General features: G+C 35.8%; 1 protein-coding gene across 1 annotated transcript in view; it reads left to right on the top strand.

Annotated features, from left to right (window-relative positions):
* The window catches only part of syn2b (synapsin IIb), a 70999-nt gene that overhangs the window by 21088 nt on the left and 29053 nt on the right, over window positions 1-20858 (top strand). Inside the window, exons 2-3 of the mRNA XM_055027541.1 lie at window positions 15866-15923; window positions 17594-17685. Of these exons, the coding sequence (XP_054883516.1) occupies window positions 15866-15923; window positions 17594-17685 (150 nt within the window). The remainder of the gene's footprint in view (window positions 1-15865; window positions 15924-17593; window positions 17686-20858) is intronic.

The raw sequence follows: 20858 nt of genomic DNA, 5'->3' as shown, positions 1-20858 counted from the left end.
CTCCAAGCATTTGAGTAAATGCTCTATTTATTTGTATTTTGTCACGTCCCACTTAAAAGAGCTGGGAGTTGCTATATTATAATTAAAATTAAATCATTTTAATTACTTTCCTGCAAATATTTGATACTCTCATTTCACACCATTTCTCTCTATTATCTATTGAGTTCGTGCTTCTCTCTAACCTCTTCCCTCTGTGGTCACACATGCTTCCAGCACCGGCGAAGGTTCCTTACCAGAAGCAGTTAATGAGGTGCGGTGAAACGAAGTGAGAAGAAGCTCAACTATCACCAGCAGCGATGGCCCTGTCAGAGAATGAAATAAAAAAAAAGACACACTTTTCTTTTCTTACTTTTCTCCCTCACTTGTGCCGTGAGATCATGGAAACCTCAACTGCATCCAGAGCAAGCAGCTGATCAGTTAAAGATTTACTACACGAGTTGTCTCACCCAGAGACTCTGCCAAGTGTCTTTAGCTGAGCCTGACAGGATTAACAGATAAATCATTAATCTCTCCATGTGTGGAGCATAGTGCTGTAAACACAAAATGGTTCCATTTCAAAAGCATTCGCAGCAATGCTATTGATGCTGATAAGCATGGTAGCCTGCATACCTGCCTTTTGGCGTACAAGGTTTACACACACACACACCCACACACACATACAGTCATCTGTATCAGATTCATTTCCAGCGAAGCATCGTCAACAAATTCAGGCATTCTTCTAATCTAATGATGGAAACCCTCATGGTATAGCCAAACAGCATCAGCATGTTTGCGTCCACATGCCTGTTTGTGTGTAGAGCTGTAAATTTTCATCTTTTAGTGGTTAATAGCCAGTCTGAGTCCATTGTGAGCTACGGTTCAATATCTTTTATCCCCAACATCACCTCTTACCACTTGAACTGACAAAACCGATTTATACTTTAGAAGATGAGTTTTTCATCTCACACCATTTCTCTGCTCTCACCTTCTCTTGTTCTTCCCTGTCGCTTGTATACGCCTGTCTTCATTTCAGAATCGCTGCTGGAGTCCGAGAGCTAAAACGAACCACTGAAGGAAAACAGCATCATCTGTTCAGTTCCTAGATTAGGAATTTATATTCTACTTTAGGTTTCAGATGGAGCTTCAGTGTTGCTACAAAGAGCAGTGACAGATGGATGTGAGACGACCTGTTCTACGTATGCTAAATCTGCAGCATGATGAGGAAATGGAACGTTAAATTACTATCCATAACAATTTATTTAACTCAGTTCACCTCATAATTTATCAAAAGAGAAGCAGAATGTTTCTGGATATTTCTCAGGACTCAGTGAGAGTAATAAAAATCTAATTTAAACTTTTGACAAAAATCAATTACATTTTAAGTTCTGTAACTTAGGAACGAAAGTTCAAAAGCTTCCTCAGAGCTGTTGGTGAAGGCAGCTTTCAGACATGAGTTAAGTAAATTCTGATAAGCTGCAAAATAGTCAGGACAGTTTATACTGGAAAACCCATCAGCATATTATTTTTGTAAAAAATCTTACTACTAATTACTGCTAATAATTTGCTAGGTAAATTAACAATATGAAATCCAAAGTTTATATTTAATTTAACATGAAATTTTCTAAGCCAAAATCCTCTGAAACCACTTTTAATTAATATTTCACTATTTTGAGGGATAATGTTTTGCTACAGCTTAGAAAGGTGATAATTTTTTGGCCTAAAAATTTGAGACAATGATAGAAAGTTTGTTAAGTTTTAGTTTCTAGATCACAATTATTTCTTCTCTCTGAATGGTTGAATAGAATTAAATATTGCATTTATGGAGTCCACTTTATAGGTACGTGTTGTAAATTCAGTATAATGACAGTCCAAGTGAGTCTACCAAATGAAACGTTTTTATGGTGATCTTTCCCTTTGTAATTTTACAGAAGCTTGTCTTTTCATCCTGAGATAAATGACACATCTGTAGCATGAGGCTGCAATAAATCATCCCTTTTTTTCTCTAACACAGACAACAGACTGCTTAGCCGTGCAAATTGCTTTTGGGAGACATCTGCCATTAATTAAACACATACTTTACCTAAACTCTGCGCACATAAGCACAAAAACTCCCAAAAGCGTTGTTTTGTTGACTTTAAGAGAAGATTTTGGATGATATCCAACACTTCTTTGCTCTCCATGTGGTGCACATTTTGTTGGGTTTCTACCACTTGGGGGCTGCTGAGGAACATGTTACACTTTGTGCGAGGCTATTGTTGTTGGATGAGATTTCTGATGCTGTTAGATGTCAGAAGCTACAAATATGTTCTTACTGTTTAATGTTTCATGATTATTACACTATCAAAACATTTTCTGTTGTTAGCAATAAGACTGATGTTGTCTAATTATGCATTAAACATAGAACCCACCAGTTCACTATATATAATCTGTAAATAAACTATAATATAATCTTGTAAAGTTTGGTGTCCTTATATTTATAAAGTGATAAAAATCTCTTGCATTGGTTAATACCCACAGTCAGTTCCTCTTCGATCAGCCCACGTTATTCTACGTCTCAGGCCTGACCAGCGAATGGATTTGACCACCCAGCAACAGCTGAATGAACCTATTTGTAACATTGCAATTAACTATCGATTAGTGTCTTGGAGATATGCATCTCAGGGTTTGCAGAGGAGAAGACAGGTCCATTCAGGGTGGAGGAGGTGGTGACAAGTGACCATTGTTTCCACTTCATGTTGAAAACTAAAGAGAATGTTGAGGATTATAAATGAAGGCTGCTCAGGCTGAATAGATCAGCGACACAAATTAGATGCTTGAGATTAATTATGCATGACATACGTGCAGAGTGCAAAGCATGAAGCAAATCAAGTGAATCTGCCACTGTAGGAGTCCAGAGTGAGTGATAGTGGGTGAATATGTTCTACACTTCTCAGTATAGTGATTTTAAATGTATATATTTTCTTTTTTTATTTAGTTTTTTTTACATCTTTAGGAAAACATCCTTTTGATAACAGCAAAAGGTTTAAAGTAAAACTTACAAATTCCTTACTGGCCTTGTAGTTTCTGTTTTTATCCCATCTTTTTGTCTGATGGCTTCTCCAGTTTCATCCCCATCACCTTAAAAATATGTATTTATTCAAAGGCACACTTATATTGATGGTGTTTATTTTTCCTCTGATTTTTTCTGATTGGCATTGCTTGAAAGCTTCTTCACAACTATAAAAATTCATACTTTGAAAATATGTGTTTGTCTATCAAGGTGAAAGAGGCATCAATTCACATTTCAACAAGTTGTCGGATGGCTGATGAACAACATTAGAGAAAAACCTAGCTTGCTAAAGGTGTGACTTACTAATAATACACAGAAACAATGGAGGATCGCAGGTGTTTTGTGCAATGGTCCAGTAAATTGCTGAAGCTTTTCATTATTAGACTTTAAATTAAGCTGTGGTGCAGACTGCCTTTGGAGAATTGTAGTGTTTAGCAGGATGTTGTTTGATTCAGCTGCACACAAGAGATACACTGAAGTGAAAACCAAGAGAAGACAATTCAAATCTCATTTTCCAACTTGATGATTTAGTGCAGTTCAGTTTGATACATCTCAGTCCTGCTTTATTAATCATTCTGTTTAAAAGGACCAGTTTCATTGCTATTTTGAAAATTGTTCTGCAGCAACTAGATTTTATACTTGTTTGCATGTTTGTTCAAAATCTCACATACATAATATCAGGTAATTGGTAAATCTGCGACACAGCGGGTCCATTGGATTTTTTTTTAGAAAGAATGTTTAAAACTCTTCAACTGTTTGGCCTATTTAGCTACAAGCATGCATGCAAGAACCACAAAATTACTTATTAGTTGGGTTGCGAATTGTGGAAATAAATCAAGGTCAGCTTTTAGTGCCTGATTTTGAGAGATTTTCGTTGTAATAGATGTTGTACAAGAGAATAATTTTGATTCCCATTTGTTTGTTGAAGATTTTTTCTGGTCTATTCGGCATTAATTATGAGAACATAATTTGAAATTGTGGATAATTAACAAAAGTGGCTGAAAGGAATTTTTACCCAAAGGAAATTTGTTGACATGAATTATTTATATTACATGTGTTTATTTCACAGTGTGAGCATTAAACTGAAATAAACACTTTCAGGTAATAATGACACAGTTACCAACAAATTCAAGACTATTGTTGCAGGATGTTACACTGAGTGATAACTGTCTTAGTAAATGCAGCTTTCACTCTGAGGTGACTCTCCTCTCTGCCAGATTAAACTTAAACTTTATTATTTTAGACTCTGCCTTATAGGCATGGCGTCTCAAAAATGGGAAAGCAATATATGTCTGCTTGCTTTAAATTAACCATGATGCTCCAAGCATTTTCATGACAAATGAGCCGTGTGGCCTGTGGAAAAGAAACAAACGCACACCACAAGCCATACATGTTGTCAACACAGCAGAACAAAACTGTAAAGTGATGATAACTCTGCAAACACAGACAGTAATATTCAGGGAGATGTTTGTAGGCATACACTGTATTAATTTGTAAGTGTTAACATGAACGTTTCAGAAAACGAGGTGGGAAGTTACCATCAACTGAAGAATAACTATTGATTACAGATATTACTTTGAAATAAAACAAAAACAATTAGGTGTAAGGAACTATAAATTCTCTTCAACAGTAAGCATACTAATTACAAAGTAAATTATTGGATAAATGATATTTGCATGTATTGAAAAATATGGTCCAGAATCACAAACCTTTTCAAATGGGAAATAAATGACCATTTGAACTCTTTGCCAGTCTAATGAAGAATTAACCAACTAATAATCACTCTAGTTCAACAATCCAACCACTCAGAGAGCAACTCTGAACAAACCTAGAACGGATGTTTTGGGGAAGATAAAGAAACAATTTATTTTCACCCAAGATCTTGTTGTGTCACCTCACAATAAACTGGACTGGGTCCCTGGGACTGTGACTCAGAATGATCCATTTCTAAGCTGAGAGGGAAGAAAAACCTGGTTCAGCAGCTCTTTAAAGCCATAAGGTTGTCTCTTAAGGGAAACAGTGATTCCTGTTTGTAAACACGTTTGCAGTCTTAAACATGTTGACCCAAACATCTGAACCGGGCTTATGGTTCTTGGTTCTGATTCTGTCAGTTCTGAAATCTGGCTCAGACTTTTCTCTGCGACACCATTAAACAGTTGTCACATATTGTTGAATGGAACATCATCAGGCACAAGGTAGAGTCTGCCCAAGGCCGCAATAACTAGTAGAGGCAATTGTTTAGAGAAAAGAAACCAAAATACTTTACACCATGTCTCAAGATGGCAGCAGCAGTCCAGTTCAAGATCTAAGTTAAGCAATAAGATATAAGTTTGCATCCAAAGTTTACCTGAATGAAGAGTCGTCAGTATTATGTGGTTCTAAAAGTCTTGCAAGACAAGATTTTTGAGCTCAATTTAGAGTCATAATGAAAGAGGAACGGCTTACAAATCTTCTCCAGCTACAAACAATGAAAAACCTTGCAGATCTAAATAAAAAGGAAAACAAAATTATTTTTGCAGTTGTCCTTGGTTAGAAAACGGATATTTTAATTCAATATTTTTTCTTGTTTTACAATTAAACCTTAAAACATGTCCTGACTCAAAGTGCAATATTTGTGATAATTTTACATCTTCGACCCAAAAATCTAAAATTTGATGCCAAGAAATTACATTTAACAAATTTTTATAACCAGTCTTTTTTAAAACTCTGCTCTTATTATTTTTGGTAATCTACAGAATATTATCAATATATTAAAGCAGCCTTCACAAATGTGATCAGGTTAACTTTTACTCGAGGCTTTGCAGAATTATGTGCAGGACATTTCTATATGTCCTTCATCTTGCTGCTGAGCCTCTCTGTCTCAACAAGTTCACCTTATTATCATGACCCCTGTGAAATGAATCGGTCTGTGTTATGGATTCATGTCTGCTTATCTTGATATAAAGCAACATAGCACCCACCCTCATCCTGCACTAATTTTTCTTCTCCCACCTCACTTCATGGACAAATAGATGCTGATAATATACTCCGTACAAGGCACCGATTTTTAATTGTGTGTTTGTATTTGCCTCTCTTGTCTCTTAGTTTGTAAATACTGTGTGAACAAAGCAGAAATTTCATGCTGGCATTCATCTTTCCTCTATGGACACTCAGTTAATTTCATTAATTCTCAGAAGCATTGCTTCCACACAAACACAGTTGAAGTCTTTGATTGACTAATTTCTGTTACTTTCTTTGTCATAGCAATAACTTTTAATAAATATTCGTGTTCAAACTTTAATTTGTTTGTCTCACTTGTGGCCTTACGGGAAATTGCAAAGCAGTGTTAATGTTTTAATACATGACTTTTTAATTTTGTATAATTGGATTCGGCCTGTTTGTTAAGCTTTTTCAGTGGCCTGATGTTGTAGGGGGTTGTATTTTATACACCTAGAACACTACTTTTGTCCTGTGGTATTTCATAAATATAATGATGGGTATGCACATAACATGGTATTTACATTATTATTGTATCAATAATTTTAGGTGGACTGAATCCAGTGAAGACTGCAGTTTTACAAACTTTAGCACACCACATATCCAACAAGCGGTGCTTCTAAGACAACTTTCACTGTACAGTAAGGGCAAAGACACAACATAAGAAAAAATATACTGTGAATTTTAAAAAATAGCATGCTCATATTGAAAGAGATGTGAAACTGAGTAAAATGTGCAAAAATAACCCAATACTATTTAGAAGGATACAGAAAAACTGCAAATAATAACTGGGCAACTTTACGAGTTTGAGTTTGTTGGGAGTACGAATGATTACAGAGTCTAATGGGTAACTCACTGCCAATTGACTAGCCATTCAGAAAAGTGATAGAAAAGATTACCTCGCTATAACCCTGGGTGATGACACCCTGGGTGGTGAGCCACTCACTAACTAATAACCCATATCATCATCCACCGTTTGGAACCAATGGTTCCTCTACACGTAAAAGACTAAAAGTTAACTTATTTCATAGTTAATATGTTTAAAAAACAAAACTAGCTGTGGATTTTAGCATTAGTATTATAACATTAACATCAATAAACTCCATAAGGTATGGATACAAACATTTAAATCTCTGCATCTCCCTTTAACTGTCTACTGTATTATATTTTGGAGAAAAATGTTCACATAAATTTAATTTATAATATTTTTTCTGGCCTTATTTCTGACTAAATCATAAACTGAGGATTCTAGGCTTGGTTTTATTGTCTTCCCCTTTTCAGATTTCCAATAGAGGAAATGAATAAAGTTCTAATCTGACTACACTATCCTCCCACACTCATTAAATGCTTCTGTGCCAAAAACACCAATTTGCAGTAATGATTTCTTCTGAGTGAAGAAGCACTTGTCGCAGACATTTACCTGGAACTGTTTGGCTTTGTCTCCCAGCTAGCGGTTGACAGGAGAATTAAACTGCACTGCATTTAGACTGAAAAGACAGCAATAAAAAGGCTGGCGAGCTGCAATGGTTACACCCTATGGATGCAACAACTCACCCTGATGTTTAAATGGCCATAATTTCACACTATATTTACACCATGATATTTTAATCCCAAAAACTCTGCTATTATAAAGTTGTATTCATCAAATACAGAACAATATAAATATAAAAAAAATGAATGTAATAAGGTTTATTTATATAGAATCAGTTTTTTGTAACATGTTGTTTTGAGATCTCACAAACTTCTCAACTATTGTTTATGTTGTTAAAAAACTAGTAAAATTCCCTTATGCATTATATCCTTTATTCACCTTTGTCTCATAATTATAGTGAAAAACGTTTTTCCAGTTTCTACCAATAATTATTGTATGTCTGCAGGCTCAACATGCATTGATTGATGTCTGAGGATTCACTTATCATAACCGAAGTTAAGAACTATAAGAAATATATATTTATAACATTTATAACAGAACATTTCTGGCATATTTTAAGTTCTAATTGGATGCTACTAAGATGTTTTTATTTGTGTAAGGAGATTATGCTAATATCCTACCTCAAACAAATTAGAATGTGGTTTTAGAGAAATGGATGTTAAAGGATGAAGTTGTGACTCAGTCACAGCTTCAGAAATAGACACAAATGTTGTGTTAACCCTGAAGGCCAATCTTTGCAGAATTTTTGTCAATTTTGAGGATTAGAATTTACAGCTAATGAAAACACAAATTGGTTTTTCTCAGAAAATTAAAAATATTACATAAGGTGAGAAACCTTTACAACCACGAATCACGAGCTGAAGGCCACAATGAATCGACCGAGAGCCAAAGGCCAATCACCTACATGCTACATTTCATTGACAGAATACAGATTAGTTCAATACCTTCAGCAGGTATTGAACTAATATTCAGCATGGACACACTTTTCAGAAAGCCAGCATTTTGATATTTGAACTAATGTTTTGTTGAAATGTTATAATATGCTAAATTTTTGAGAAACAGATTTTGGGGATTTATTAATCATTGTCACCTAAATGAACATAAATTAATCCAAGAAATATAATATTATTAGTTTCATGGTTTATGATTTGATTACCAATATTTGATTAATGCATTCCATGACAAAGATAGCCAACTAGTATGAGAGAGTGCAGGAATAAAAATGGATAAATTTAGAAAAAATGGCCAGAAAGAAGAATGCTTGTGCAAGAAGTAAAAACAAGTTGTCAAATAACAAGGACAAGATGAAAAGGATTACTGTCACTCCTGCTTGCATCACAAGGACAAAAAGAAAATTAACATTATCTTCACGCTGACAAAACCAACTCACACTCCCACACAGCCCTCTGAGTATCTGCCAGCAGGACTTTAGTCAAACTTCAAGAAATCAATTAACTCTGCTGCTACTTTCAAGATGTTCCCTTGATTAGTCTTTGTCATTACCACAGATGTGCTGTCAGTGGGTGCTCTGAGAAAAAAAAATTCTCCTCGCAGTGAACACCGAACTGAAAAGGCTGTACATGATAGAAAAGCCCGACCTGTGGGTCACCATTCATCATAGTAATGCAATAAAACCACACAGATTGGGAGCTGCACACAAAACAGACTCATCTTCTACACTGAGGTTTTATTTAATAAAGGGAAACTGCAGGGAAACTAGAGAAAAAATGTCAAGTGCAATGTTTTTCTGTGCACTAAGTTTGAGTTGTGGAGCAATAAAAAGTAGGAACCTCCGTTTACATTTAAATGCAAAACTTTTATTTAAAAATGTTGAAGATGTTTATTTTAATCAGCTTTAATGTAGAAGAAGCATTTAAGTGAAGCAACAGACATCTTGCTTAACAAGTCACAATCCTCACTTCATTAGGATAAATGTGGGTGGAAACATAGATGGACCAGTAATCCGGAAATTTGCATCTTGGGTTCACTCTTTCATCACAACAAAACTGAGCAATTCCCATGATAGGAAACAAAGCTGTTATCCAGTTCATTTAATGCTTTATCATCTCATCACACAAGATCAAATCATTGTGACATTCATGTTTATCTGCTTGTTTTCTGTTAACAAATATAAAGTTTGACAGTTTTTAACCTCTCAGCTCTTTCTGGTCCATTGTCAACTATTGATTGTTTCACCTAATGGGCAGCAAACTAACATCATCTTTCTTCAAACTCTCTATCTGCCCAAAAGCATTCCCTGTACCTGTGAAAGATTTACCAATAACATTTGTTTTAAGTTATTCCTTCTAACTCCTGCAAACAAGTAACACATCACTTATTAGCTCTTAGAAAAATGACAGAAGTATTCACTCAAAAAAATGTAAGTATTAGAGGCTTTCATTGACATGTATAACTGTTGGAAATCTCATCAACGAGTATGAAAGGATTTGTCCAGATTCAAATGTCAGCGACTTAAACTTTATATTCAACAACTGAGATTACCCAGTATGTATACAAACAAAACAGTAAATCCTCTCTTCATTAAGTTTTAATTGAAAGTCCCACCATGGTTTGGCTTATGCACTGTTGCGTTTTGATGTCAGACTGTCAATTTATGCCAGACACTATGCATTACACGTCACATATGCAGTATGGGTGAGGAAGGTTTGTCTCTGGGATAACTGGATCCCTGCAGGGCGCCGACAGGGTGGGTAATAGCAAGAGGAGGGGTAACAGCCTCCTGTGATGCACTTGAATTATTCAGGTGACATCTTCACCTCAGGCAAGAAGGGATGAGCCGATACTCTGATTTGGAGCTTTGTATGCAGGTTCAGTCACAGTGGCAGGGAAAAAAAATCTGATTTATCAGACTAATTTTATGTTGCTGACATCCTCACTGATACTGAGGGGCTAATGTCAGACAAATGTTAAAGCATTGATTTAGGCCTCAGTGAAAAAGGCAGTCGGTATTCTGTTAATCTGAGCATCTGTGTTTATGTTTGTCTAATCTAAACTATTTGCTGTCAGAACCAGAGTTAGAATAGGACATCATTTTGGCTTACGTCGAATAAGCAAGACATTTGAGACTAGTTGAGTTTGTAACTTAATCCTTTTATTGGGATTTTTATTTATATCACAAATGTGTTCCTGGCTGCAAAAGCCTTTGTGTTTTGTGGTTTTGTTCTGTACTTCAAGTCTTTCCATGTTCGACTTGTATTTGGGGGGCAACGTTGGCTCCATGCTAACAAACTTTCAGAAACTGAAGATGACTGGAAAGGTGTTAATAACTGTCAGGACATCAGATGATATAGGATCTGACACAACTTTAAGACTCTCAGGAGTGTGCAGGGATTGATTACTGGCAGAAGAAACTACTGAATATTGAGCAGCTGTAGACAGAGGGGAGAATGAGTAGAGGTGACATAGAAGCTATAAACATAACAAGGAAATACATGAAATGAATAAACAGAGTGATTTTTCAGAAAGCACAGCAGCAAACAAAACAATCTACTGAAGTGAAAACTAAATTCAGACAGTGACCAAACATATCCTAAATTATAAGTATCATGTTTTGGAATCTAAACCTGCTGGAGCATTTGAACTTCTCTATAGAGACTTGAAATTATATACTATGCTTTCAACATACAAATGCTGTGCTTATTGACTGTACTTTAATTTGCCTGCACTGTGCCAGTGAAGGGGAAGCTGATGAAAACAGAGAAGCACCTGGTGATACATAAGCTAGGAATTTTAGCTGCGTTGATATTAATATGAGGGAATTAATCCATGTAATTCATTGTCAAAATGATTTTCTCGTCTTTTAGAAATAAAATTGTATCTTTCAACCATTTAGTCTTGTTGGGTTGCAGTTACATGCACTGTGTGCAGACAATAGTGAAACACAGCGTGGTGACTTTCTGATAATTGTATTGCCAGGTCATGCCTTCAGAGATGTTGGAATGAAAGTAAAAGTGGAGAGAGCGGATAAAAGCGGTTCAATTATAGCAGAGAAGCAGCGGCCTGATGATAACAGAATAATAATTCCTTTCCTTTTACACCCTAAACCAGTTTGCAGCTTCTGTAATTATCTACTAAAGAACGAGAAAAAAAGATTAAACTACCCAAGTCATTCTGGTGATATGAATGTAAATTGAACTGCTAACAAGCTGCTACAAAATGTGGTAATTAAAACTAGTTTTAGTGCACGTATCTCTCCACTGCATTTAATCTTCTCATATCATTTTTTATGTAGATTTTAGTATGAAATCCATAGCAACCCAAAGTATTTTTCCGTCTCATTAAACTGATCAGGATCCTGTCGGTTAATTTAAATGCAAACTTTTCCTTAATGCGTTCTTACGTCAATCCAGCCACAAAACAGAGGGGAAAAAAACAGATGGGTCAAAATAATTATTCACGAAGAGGCCAAACCACGGCTTGGTTATGGGAAAAGAGGAAAGAGTGGAAACAAAGACGAAGTAAAAGGAGTGAAATAAAAGGTGAAGTGTGAGGAAGAGCAGTGAAAAGCCTGTGATGTGTAGTAACTTAATGGGGAGCAGAAACATTTCAATATCCTTACTATGGTGACTCTTTTTGTCACCAAAACTCATTCAATGATGTAAAATCCTTTGTTCTACAAAGCTGTCGGATGATACGGCTTTGGGGAATTGATTATATTTTGAAATAAAATTTTAGAGGTAAAGGTCTGTTTTTTTAATCAACTGGTAATAATTGAATAAAAAAAGAACACAGGAAATATTGGAATCAAATGAATCATTGCTTGTGTTTCACTAATGTTTGATTCCTGCACTGTTGCCAAATTGAACAGCATAATTACTGCACATTATCTTGGACCTGAAATAAAGATGTCAGCTATTCCTCTCTTTTTTATTATGTTCTCATCTCTATTTTCTCATCGTCCCTGACACACTTTGCTGAATTGATTCAAAAAGCTTAATATCTACAGGCTTTCTGAGAGTCACTGACTCGTCTGATCGATAGCGAAATTGTGATCCTATCAAGTGACCACTGTAAAAAATTAGCCTGAGTGAAAGATACTGTGCTCATGCTGTTTTTATTGCACCATAGCTCACCACCTTAGAAGGGATCTATGCATGTAATTACCCTGTTATTTACAACTCAATGTCACTGAGATTTAGACTGCCACTTACAGAGAAAAAAATATGTCCTTGTTCTCAAATTATTTGGAGTCTCAACATTTTTTTCTGATCAGCTTTAAAAGGCCTTGTTTATTGTGCAAATGTAAAAATTATCTTGCAAAAAGAGAAATATATATCAGCCCTCAAACATCATCTGCACTCAAATGCCAACCTGTCTCATTAATTTTGATGGCTAATTCTCAGCCTCAAAGTGTCTTTTCTGACATTGAAAGTACTGGTCTTTTCTCATTATTTGCATTATTTGCTCAATTTTTTACTCCCTGTCTTTTCTATCCTTTTATGGAATTTATGTGTAATTTTCATAATATAACTGAAAGTTGCCAAATACAAAAGAACAAACTATGTTATAGTCATTATTAAATTAATCTGCCTTTACTGTTCCCCACTCCTTTCGTCACATATCTATTCCAGGAAGTCTCCTTGGGCTGCTAACCTCATGAATAATGTTGACACATTCAAATGTAACTTTTCTTGTGTTTTTTGCACTGATTTCTGTTCCTTTGAGTCTGATTCACACGTACATTTTGATAAAAAACACTGCCAAAGCTAATTTATTATGGTTAGAATAGAAAATATTCCATAGATGAATCTTGACTGAATCTATATTTGTGTCGCTGCTTTAAATAAATTGCTGAAGTAAATCAGCTTCATGAAGTGGAAGAGAGTTGTACAAATGAACATTGACTATGATTGAGATTTTAGCACCAGTATGTCTTGTGGCAACAAGAAAATGTAATGTTATACATATTATGATTGTGTGACCAACACAACTTTTAAATTTGGTATTCAGGGTAAACATTTTAAGCAGAAGTTAGTTCTCCCAGCTTGGCAGGAATGTTGATCAGAGGCAGAACAATCATTTATAGCTCCAGATTACAGGTGTGATGAGAATTATGAAAAGGAAAAGTGAAATAAATTACCAAAATAAATGGGTGAAATGGGAGGTGAATGAATAATATGGTTGCAATTACCATATAAAATGTGCACATGGAGAATTTATAGCTTCATTTAATCACCACAAGATCCCTTAAAAAAACAATCATTCAGCTTTGCAGATGTCCACATGTTAAATCAGCACTGAGGGACCAGCAGTTTCAGCAGTCATCAGGCGAGATTACTGTGTTAATCAGAGCTAAAAAAAAAAAAGAAAAAGAAAAGAAAACATAATTATAGAAATATGTGTTCAAAAAGAGTTGAAATGAAGCATAGCATGCATATGATAAAGGAGCTGATATTGCCATTACTCTGCTGCAGCCTTATGTTTCTGTGCACTTTAAAGATGTTTGGCTTAAACTAGATAAAGATCTATAGCAACACATTTAATTCACCAATCTGACAATGTCTGAGATGTGTGTTTTTCTCCAGCTAGTCCAGTCAGACATGTCAAATCGGACATGTCAAATTGTGGTGTGATTGTTTTAAACACATGCAGCATAGCAATGGAAATTGCTATGCTGCTTAAATCTTGTGGCGGTCATTCATTAGTAATATTGATTAATCTCATACTAAGAAATGCAGACACTGTTTGTACTGATGATGACCCACTGTACCATTCAGGTTCACTTTAACACACGTTTCTTGTCCATGACAGAACTTGATAATTCATAACATTTGATTCAGATATTTAAGTTAAGATGTTTCACAAAAAATATTAGATATGTCAGCATATATGTTTTGGTCAGATGATCTGTTATTGATGTTATTATTCCAACAGACTGAATGATGGGAAACAAGATCTGTGCAATAGCTTTAACAAAATTAATTAAATCGCACCAGCCACATCATCCATCAACATCCTTACGTTTTTTAAGCACTTTGAAGTTATCTCTGAACTGCTTCAATGTATGGGGTTTTGTTATCATGTTATCAGAAAAAAATTCTTCAGAAAATTAGGCATGAAACCATTTTGTAAGATACTTGGCAGTCCTTTGTTTTCCAGGATGATACAAACATCTGTTAGTTGCAACTTGTAATAAATCTTACCTTTGACCTGTGAAATCCCTCTATCATAAACTCTCTTATGATTCAGACTCAGATCTGGTGCTTTTTGACATGTTATGCTACTCCATTGCCTCCATCACTGCTGGAAAGCGATGGAGGTGAATAAAGAGGACACATTAGCTGTTTTTCAACAGAACACTATAATTATGCAGCTCTGTGTTGGACTGACATGTGACCCACAGAGAGTGATTACACATTAAATGTGACTATTCATTACTTTGGGACTAATGAAAGAGGTTGTTTTCAATAAATGTTAGGAATAAACTGAGATATTGTTGAATTAACATTGTAGATTAAAAACGTATTTCAGTTGTAAAGATGATATTTGATGCTGATGTAGACATGAGTGACTTGGTGTCATTAGGGCAACAATTCACATTGTGTATCCTGGATACACACTGATTCATTTCCAATCTAAAGTCACCCATTTTACTTAGAGTTTACTGAATGTTTCCCTCACAGATGGTCTGATTCTGATAAACTATAAATTTTGAACCAGATGCCTCTTCGCTAGATGACAAAATGTCCAATGTGGGTATGAAACACATTTCTAACCGGCTGCACAGAAAGAAAGGTCTGCAATTAGAAAGCGGATTCAAGATCTGAGGAAAAAAACTGGTAATCAGCTGTTCAGCTGTTATTTTTAAAGGACAAAGTTAAATTACAAATCTGTAAAATGGCATCACAAACACTGCAGAGGAAGTAATGAAATTCTTGGAAACTAACATTATCACGGATATGATGAAAATATAATGCTCTTTCTGGCCAATAGTTCAGATATGCTTTATTTAGCATCAGTGTCTGATGAGATGATGGAGTCAACGCAAAACCATCTGTGATCCTTGCATAATGAGACGTCCCGGGTATTTTGGGTTATTTTGGCTGAGGTCGTTTATGTCCCCTCGCTGTCAGTCTATCTCTTCCATTCATCTCTCCATCTGTCTACTGCTGTGTGTTTACGTGGGTCCATGTCACTCTTAATCAAATAACAGCACAGAGAACATCAAGAGACCGATGAACATGCATGATTTAGACTGGGAGAGAAATTTATTAGCTATTGGTTCTCAGTAAATTAAAGTAGAAGGCCCACAGTTGTAATCTAGAAAGCCGCTAGATTTTCAGGCACCTACTTTGAGTAATTTGATCTACAAGATGCTGTGCTCCAGTAGAGGGCAGCATATACAACTGTGAAATTTGAAAATGGCATTCTAAACCCTTTTCTCTCTTTCACTCTCTTTTTTTGTTCAGGGCAAAAGTGTTCAGAGGAAAGAAGGTCCTTGGGGAATACGACATCAAAGTGGAGCAGGTATCATATTGATTTTTGTAGCTATGATGCATCAGAATAATCAATGAAAAGGTTAAAGGGGATCACGACAGAGATAAAAGGAAGCTGACAGCATGTTCAGCATTATACCGTCCGTTAAGGCTGAATTTGAAGGGTGTCATTGATCTATAGGAAGACATTTATTTACTCTTAGTTTTGATGTTTGACAATCAAACAGTTTACAATTAGACTGTGCTCAGCTTCTTTCCGCAACATTTCAGAGCTAAACATTTACACTGATTTCAATGCCAGCTATTTGAGGCAGGCCCACAGGTAAACAGTCAAATTATTTCTGTATACATTTCTTATTATATCAAGTTTGAGATAGACAAGGAGAGATCATAAACCATCAAGTTTAACCACAAAGTTAAATTACAAATCTGTAAAATGGCATCACAAACACTGTAGAGGATCCTTTTTTCCAAGTTTGAGATTGTTACATTTGATCTCTGACATTCAAGAAACATCAAAATCAGTTGTTTTATTATTTTTTTGTCCCTTTCAATAACATTGTTATGATGAAGAATCATTTTACTAAGCTCTTCTCTAATAAGAAAAGTGATATGATGGTGTTAGCTGCTAATTTTTCATATAGTTTCTGTTGAGGTAAGTTGGAGAGCATTAGCAACTCTCCACCTATTTTGCTTACTTTATCTTTGACACTTTTCCTATATCTTAGTGTCAGATTTGTAGCAATACAAAGATATTTATAAAAACATAAACACAAAGTCAAACCATATGCAAAAGTCGGATCATTTAGAGCTTATTTCTTCTGATTTTATAAATATTTCAATTAGGTAGATCTGCCACTCTTTCAAAACGTAGCCATGTTTAAATCTGTGACTTAAAAACCACCCAGACCCAGACGTCCAATAAAAACCACTCAAAAATATTTTTGTCCTCGAGTTACACATTTGCTCAAGGTATCTGTTTCAAGTCTCCCCTATAAAACATTTTTGGTTTCATATTGGTTTCGCCAACTAACCAGCAAACCATTTTGCAACACATTTTGGTTGCTTAAATGTCAAAAGTCTATTGTCAGGGGTTTCACATTAAACCGTTTCACACCTAATAGAGCTTAATGTGAAACCTCAGGCCTCACCACAGAAATGAAATATGCACCAGACGAGACAGAAGTCGCTGGCTATGAGTCACAGAGAAATCCTTGCCGTGTCTCGAACCACACCAAAGAGTAGCAACTCGCATTATTTACGAGAGCAATGGTTTATGTCTGCAATAAAGTAAAGTCAAGAGTATGGAAACAAACAAGCCGTGCACAAACAATGGCTGGGTGTTTTACTCACCCCTGTGCATTGGAATGCACTAGAAGTTAGTGAAATTTAAAAAACAAAGAAAACAAAGATTTGTTTATTTGATTTCAGAGCAAACCCTGTAATTTTGACAGTGACAAAAGTAGCCATAGTCATTCTGGAGTAGATTTAGTATAATCAGAGTTTATAACACAAAAACCTTCATCTTAAACCTGAAAGCAAATTGAAGTAATTGTCTTATCTTTAGTAAATAAGTATCCTTATTTATGTTAAGTCACAGAAATAATTGAGAAATCACTTTTTCATATAAAGCAGCATTGATTTTTTTTCTCCCATAGTGTAAAATTTAAACTGTCTTGTATTCTTTCTCTGTCCATACAGGCTGAGTTCTCAGAGGTCAATCTTGTTGCTTATTCAAATGGATCCTGCAATGTGGACATGCAGGTCATCAGGGGCGGCACCAAGGTCATCAGGTCTGCTCCACACATTTATGCACATAAAGACAAACCAAGCAGTTGGTTAATTGCTAATAAAATCTCCAACTCTGACCATATAAAAAATGTCAAAACCAAACTGCCCTAATCAAGCCTTTGCACACAATTCCTAAAATAAAAAAAAAATATTAAAAAACAAGATTTAAACGCTATGATGGCTGATGCAGTGCCCTGAAAAAGTATTTTGCAAAAACTTGTTTACACTTAATGACAAATGACAGTGTATTTTATTAAACCTTTTATGTGATAGACCTTTACAAGAAAAAATGTTTGTTGAATCCAAAAATATTCAGTTTTGTCTGATTTTCTTCCCATGACAAAATACACCAGAACTTATACGAATTGTTCAAAACATAATTAAACCAACCAAACCTCATGCTGAGACATGTTCAAAAAGGTAACCTATATTTCCCTTTTTTTTTTGTATTTTACATCAATATTTAACCACTGATAAACAATGCTCTATTGTGATTCACTGGTAATAACTGATGATCCACAGGCTTCTCTTTTCTTTGAAACAGAAACCCCCAAGAATATGCTTGAAAGTAATAAGGTGACTTGTTTACTGAAAGCTATGACAAAAGGCAGTACCTGCAGTCTGGCACAGTTGATGTGCCTGCAAACATATAAACTTACCGTAAACCAGACAATGACATACACTCACACATACCACAAACCCCCACTGACTCAACACAAGTGCTCAACCAAAGGACTGGCAGCATTTACCCAAGAATCTAACGCCCCTGCAAAGCAACAAACAAGCAACAGGAAATGAAGACGGCAGCTTCAGTCTGGTAATCGGCAGCTCTGTCTTGACGTTCTGCTTTATGAGGGGCTCGTCTGCACACACTGCTGCAAGGAATGAAAGAAACAGGAGCAAATGCAACAGTTGAAGATCCAAGCAAGCTTTTATTATTATTTTTTTTTAAAGTCCAGTTTACATGTTTAATTCTCAAAGTCATGTTGGTGGTGCTGTTATATGTTTAGGATGTCTTTGTAAAACTCCTCCCAGATCTCTAAAGTTTCTCTGCTTCTTCATTCTCCCCTAAACATGGGTTTTCAGTGGAGACAGTCATTAAGGTTACAACACAAACATTAGCCCTTCAATCCTAACTTCAATGCTGGGTTTTTAGACCTCGGCGTTCCTAACTATCTGCATTTGTCTCAGTAATTGCACTGTGTCCATCGATTTCAAGTCTCAGCGGTGATTTGCTAACTGCTCAGAGACTACAAGTTGCTTAGTAACCTCCATCACATCCCAGAACATGTCACTATATAGACCACAGCTTTCCTCTGTCGGTTCTTATCGTCTTCTCTTGCTATCCTTCCTTTTTCTCTTTATTAAAAAAACCTGATCAATAAATACATTGTTTCTGTTGTTCAAAAGCAGAAGTTGGAACTTGGATGGTTTTGTTTATTAGGGGACAGTCATTTTAGGCGACATTCACAGTTTGAGTACATTGACTGCAGTTGGGCTCATGCTGGTTTTGTCCCAGCAGTATACTTGAAGCATTTGCTAATCTCTCGGTACATGCATGCATGGTTACCTTCCATCTGCTCAGCCAGGTCAAATTACACCAACTCACTGGCACTGAAATGACAATCATGTTGGATGGAACAAGAGTCTGCAAGAGCCTTTTATTTCTAGAGTTTTTTTTTCTGGTCCAGGGAGTAAAGTTAGGATATGCTTAGTATTTCTGCTGCTGTCAACAAACCTAAAAGCCTTAGAATAAAGGCTAGTACATCCATCTAATAATTCACATGAGTCACATGTGAATTGTGAATAAATGATCAGGGCTTCCTATTAACGCAAAGTATTCCAGATTCCCTGGAGATTACAACTAATGTACAGACAGATGAGGACAATATCACTAAAAGTGGTACAAGTAAAAACAAGAGTCTTGATGGTGAATAAATCTTTTTTGACTGAAGCATAATATCTGCAAGCTACCATTCACTCTTTTCAGTTCCTGTTGGAAAGCTGCTTGCTACTGCAGAAAATTAGAAAAGTACCAGTGTTGTGGTGTGTTTCAAAGGTCCAACCATTTAGATAAATGATCATTATTTTCAGCAGTTTTCAATATTCCTGTTTCAGAGAATGTTTTTACCCTACAGCCTCAAAGTTCATTGGCTGGCAAGGCTGTCCAAGATTGCATTACTTTAACTACAACATGCACAGGTGTGCTTTGCTAGTAATAAAAATATGCAATATAGGAGGCAAATGTGCCTTTTGTCTTCTTGGGGAAGTTACAGTGTGCTAGATTGCATGTTCTGAACTACAGTAAAAGTGATAAAATTATTAAAATGATACTTTTACTGACTAAGTTTATTGGTATCCTTTCCCATATGCCATCATGCCATCACAAAAAACTTGTTGCATTACAAACAGCTGTAAAAAACTTTTTAAAAAATACTCGAGATAGATACTTCTACAGCAAAACATTTATTTTTTTGCGGGGGAAGTTTTATGGAAGGCAGGAAAGAAGCAGACCTCTAGCAGAAGCAATAAACATGTTTCATTGCTGCAAGAAAAAGTCTGAAACTTTCAAGAAGAACACCCCTATTGTTCACGGCAATAAAACAGAGTAATTTTCCATTGGGAAACAAAAAAAGCTGAAGCCAAAATGATAGTACGATCTGTTCCTCTACATCAGCTCAGTTGACTTCTAGGAATTGAATTCTTTCTTCACAAGCACCCAGTTGTGTTGATACTTTTGCAGTGTTGTTCCTTTCTAGCTTTTTATTATAACATCACTCTCCATTTTCTTTAATGTCAGAGTCATTACTCACCTCTGTCTGCTTCTCTGCTCTCACCCACATTCACTCACTTTCTCACTCACGCCGAGTGACTCCTGATGGGCAACAGGAGTCATTGCCCATCTTTGTCAGCCTTTCCCTGAGCTCAACTGCAGTGAATATTGTGACTGACCTTAACCTGCTGGTCACATCTTGCTTTCCTGACTCTACTGCTTTTATTTTTTTTTACACTTAATTTGTGCAGGGAGGCTTTCTCACTTTGAACTGTATGAGGAAAAAATCCAATTAAATACAAATACATGAAATTAAACAACCTTTAGAGTCTGCCATTTACTGCTTACCACGCTAAGGATTATGTATCCCTCAGCAGATTTCTCTGCAGGTCTTCTAACTGA

Source organism: Poeciliopsis prolifica, unplaced genomic scaffold, assembly GCF_027474105.1.
Source record: "Poeciliopsis prolifica strain line A6 unplaced genomic scaffold, Auburn_PproV2 SCAFFOLD003, whole genome shotgun sequence".
In the NCBI taxonomy this organism is placed as follows: domain Eukaryota; kingdom Metazoa; phylum Chordata; class Actinopteri; order Cyprinodontiformes; family Poeciliidae; genus Poeciliopsis; species Poeciliopsis prolifica.
The sequence above is the reverse complement of the archived record's forward strand: the minus strand, read 5'-3'. Positions and strand labels throughout refer to the sequence as shown.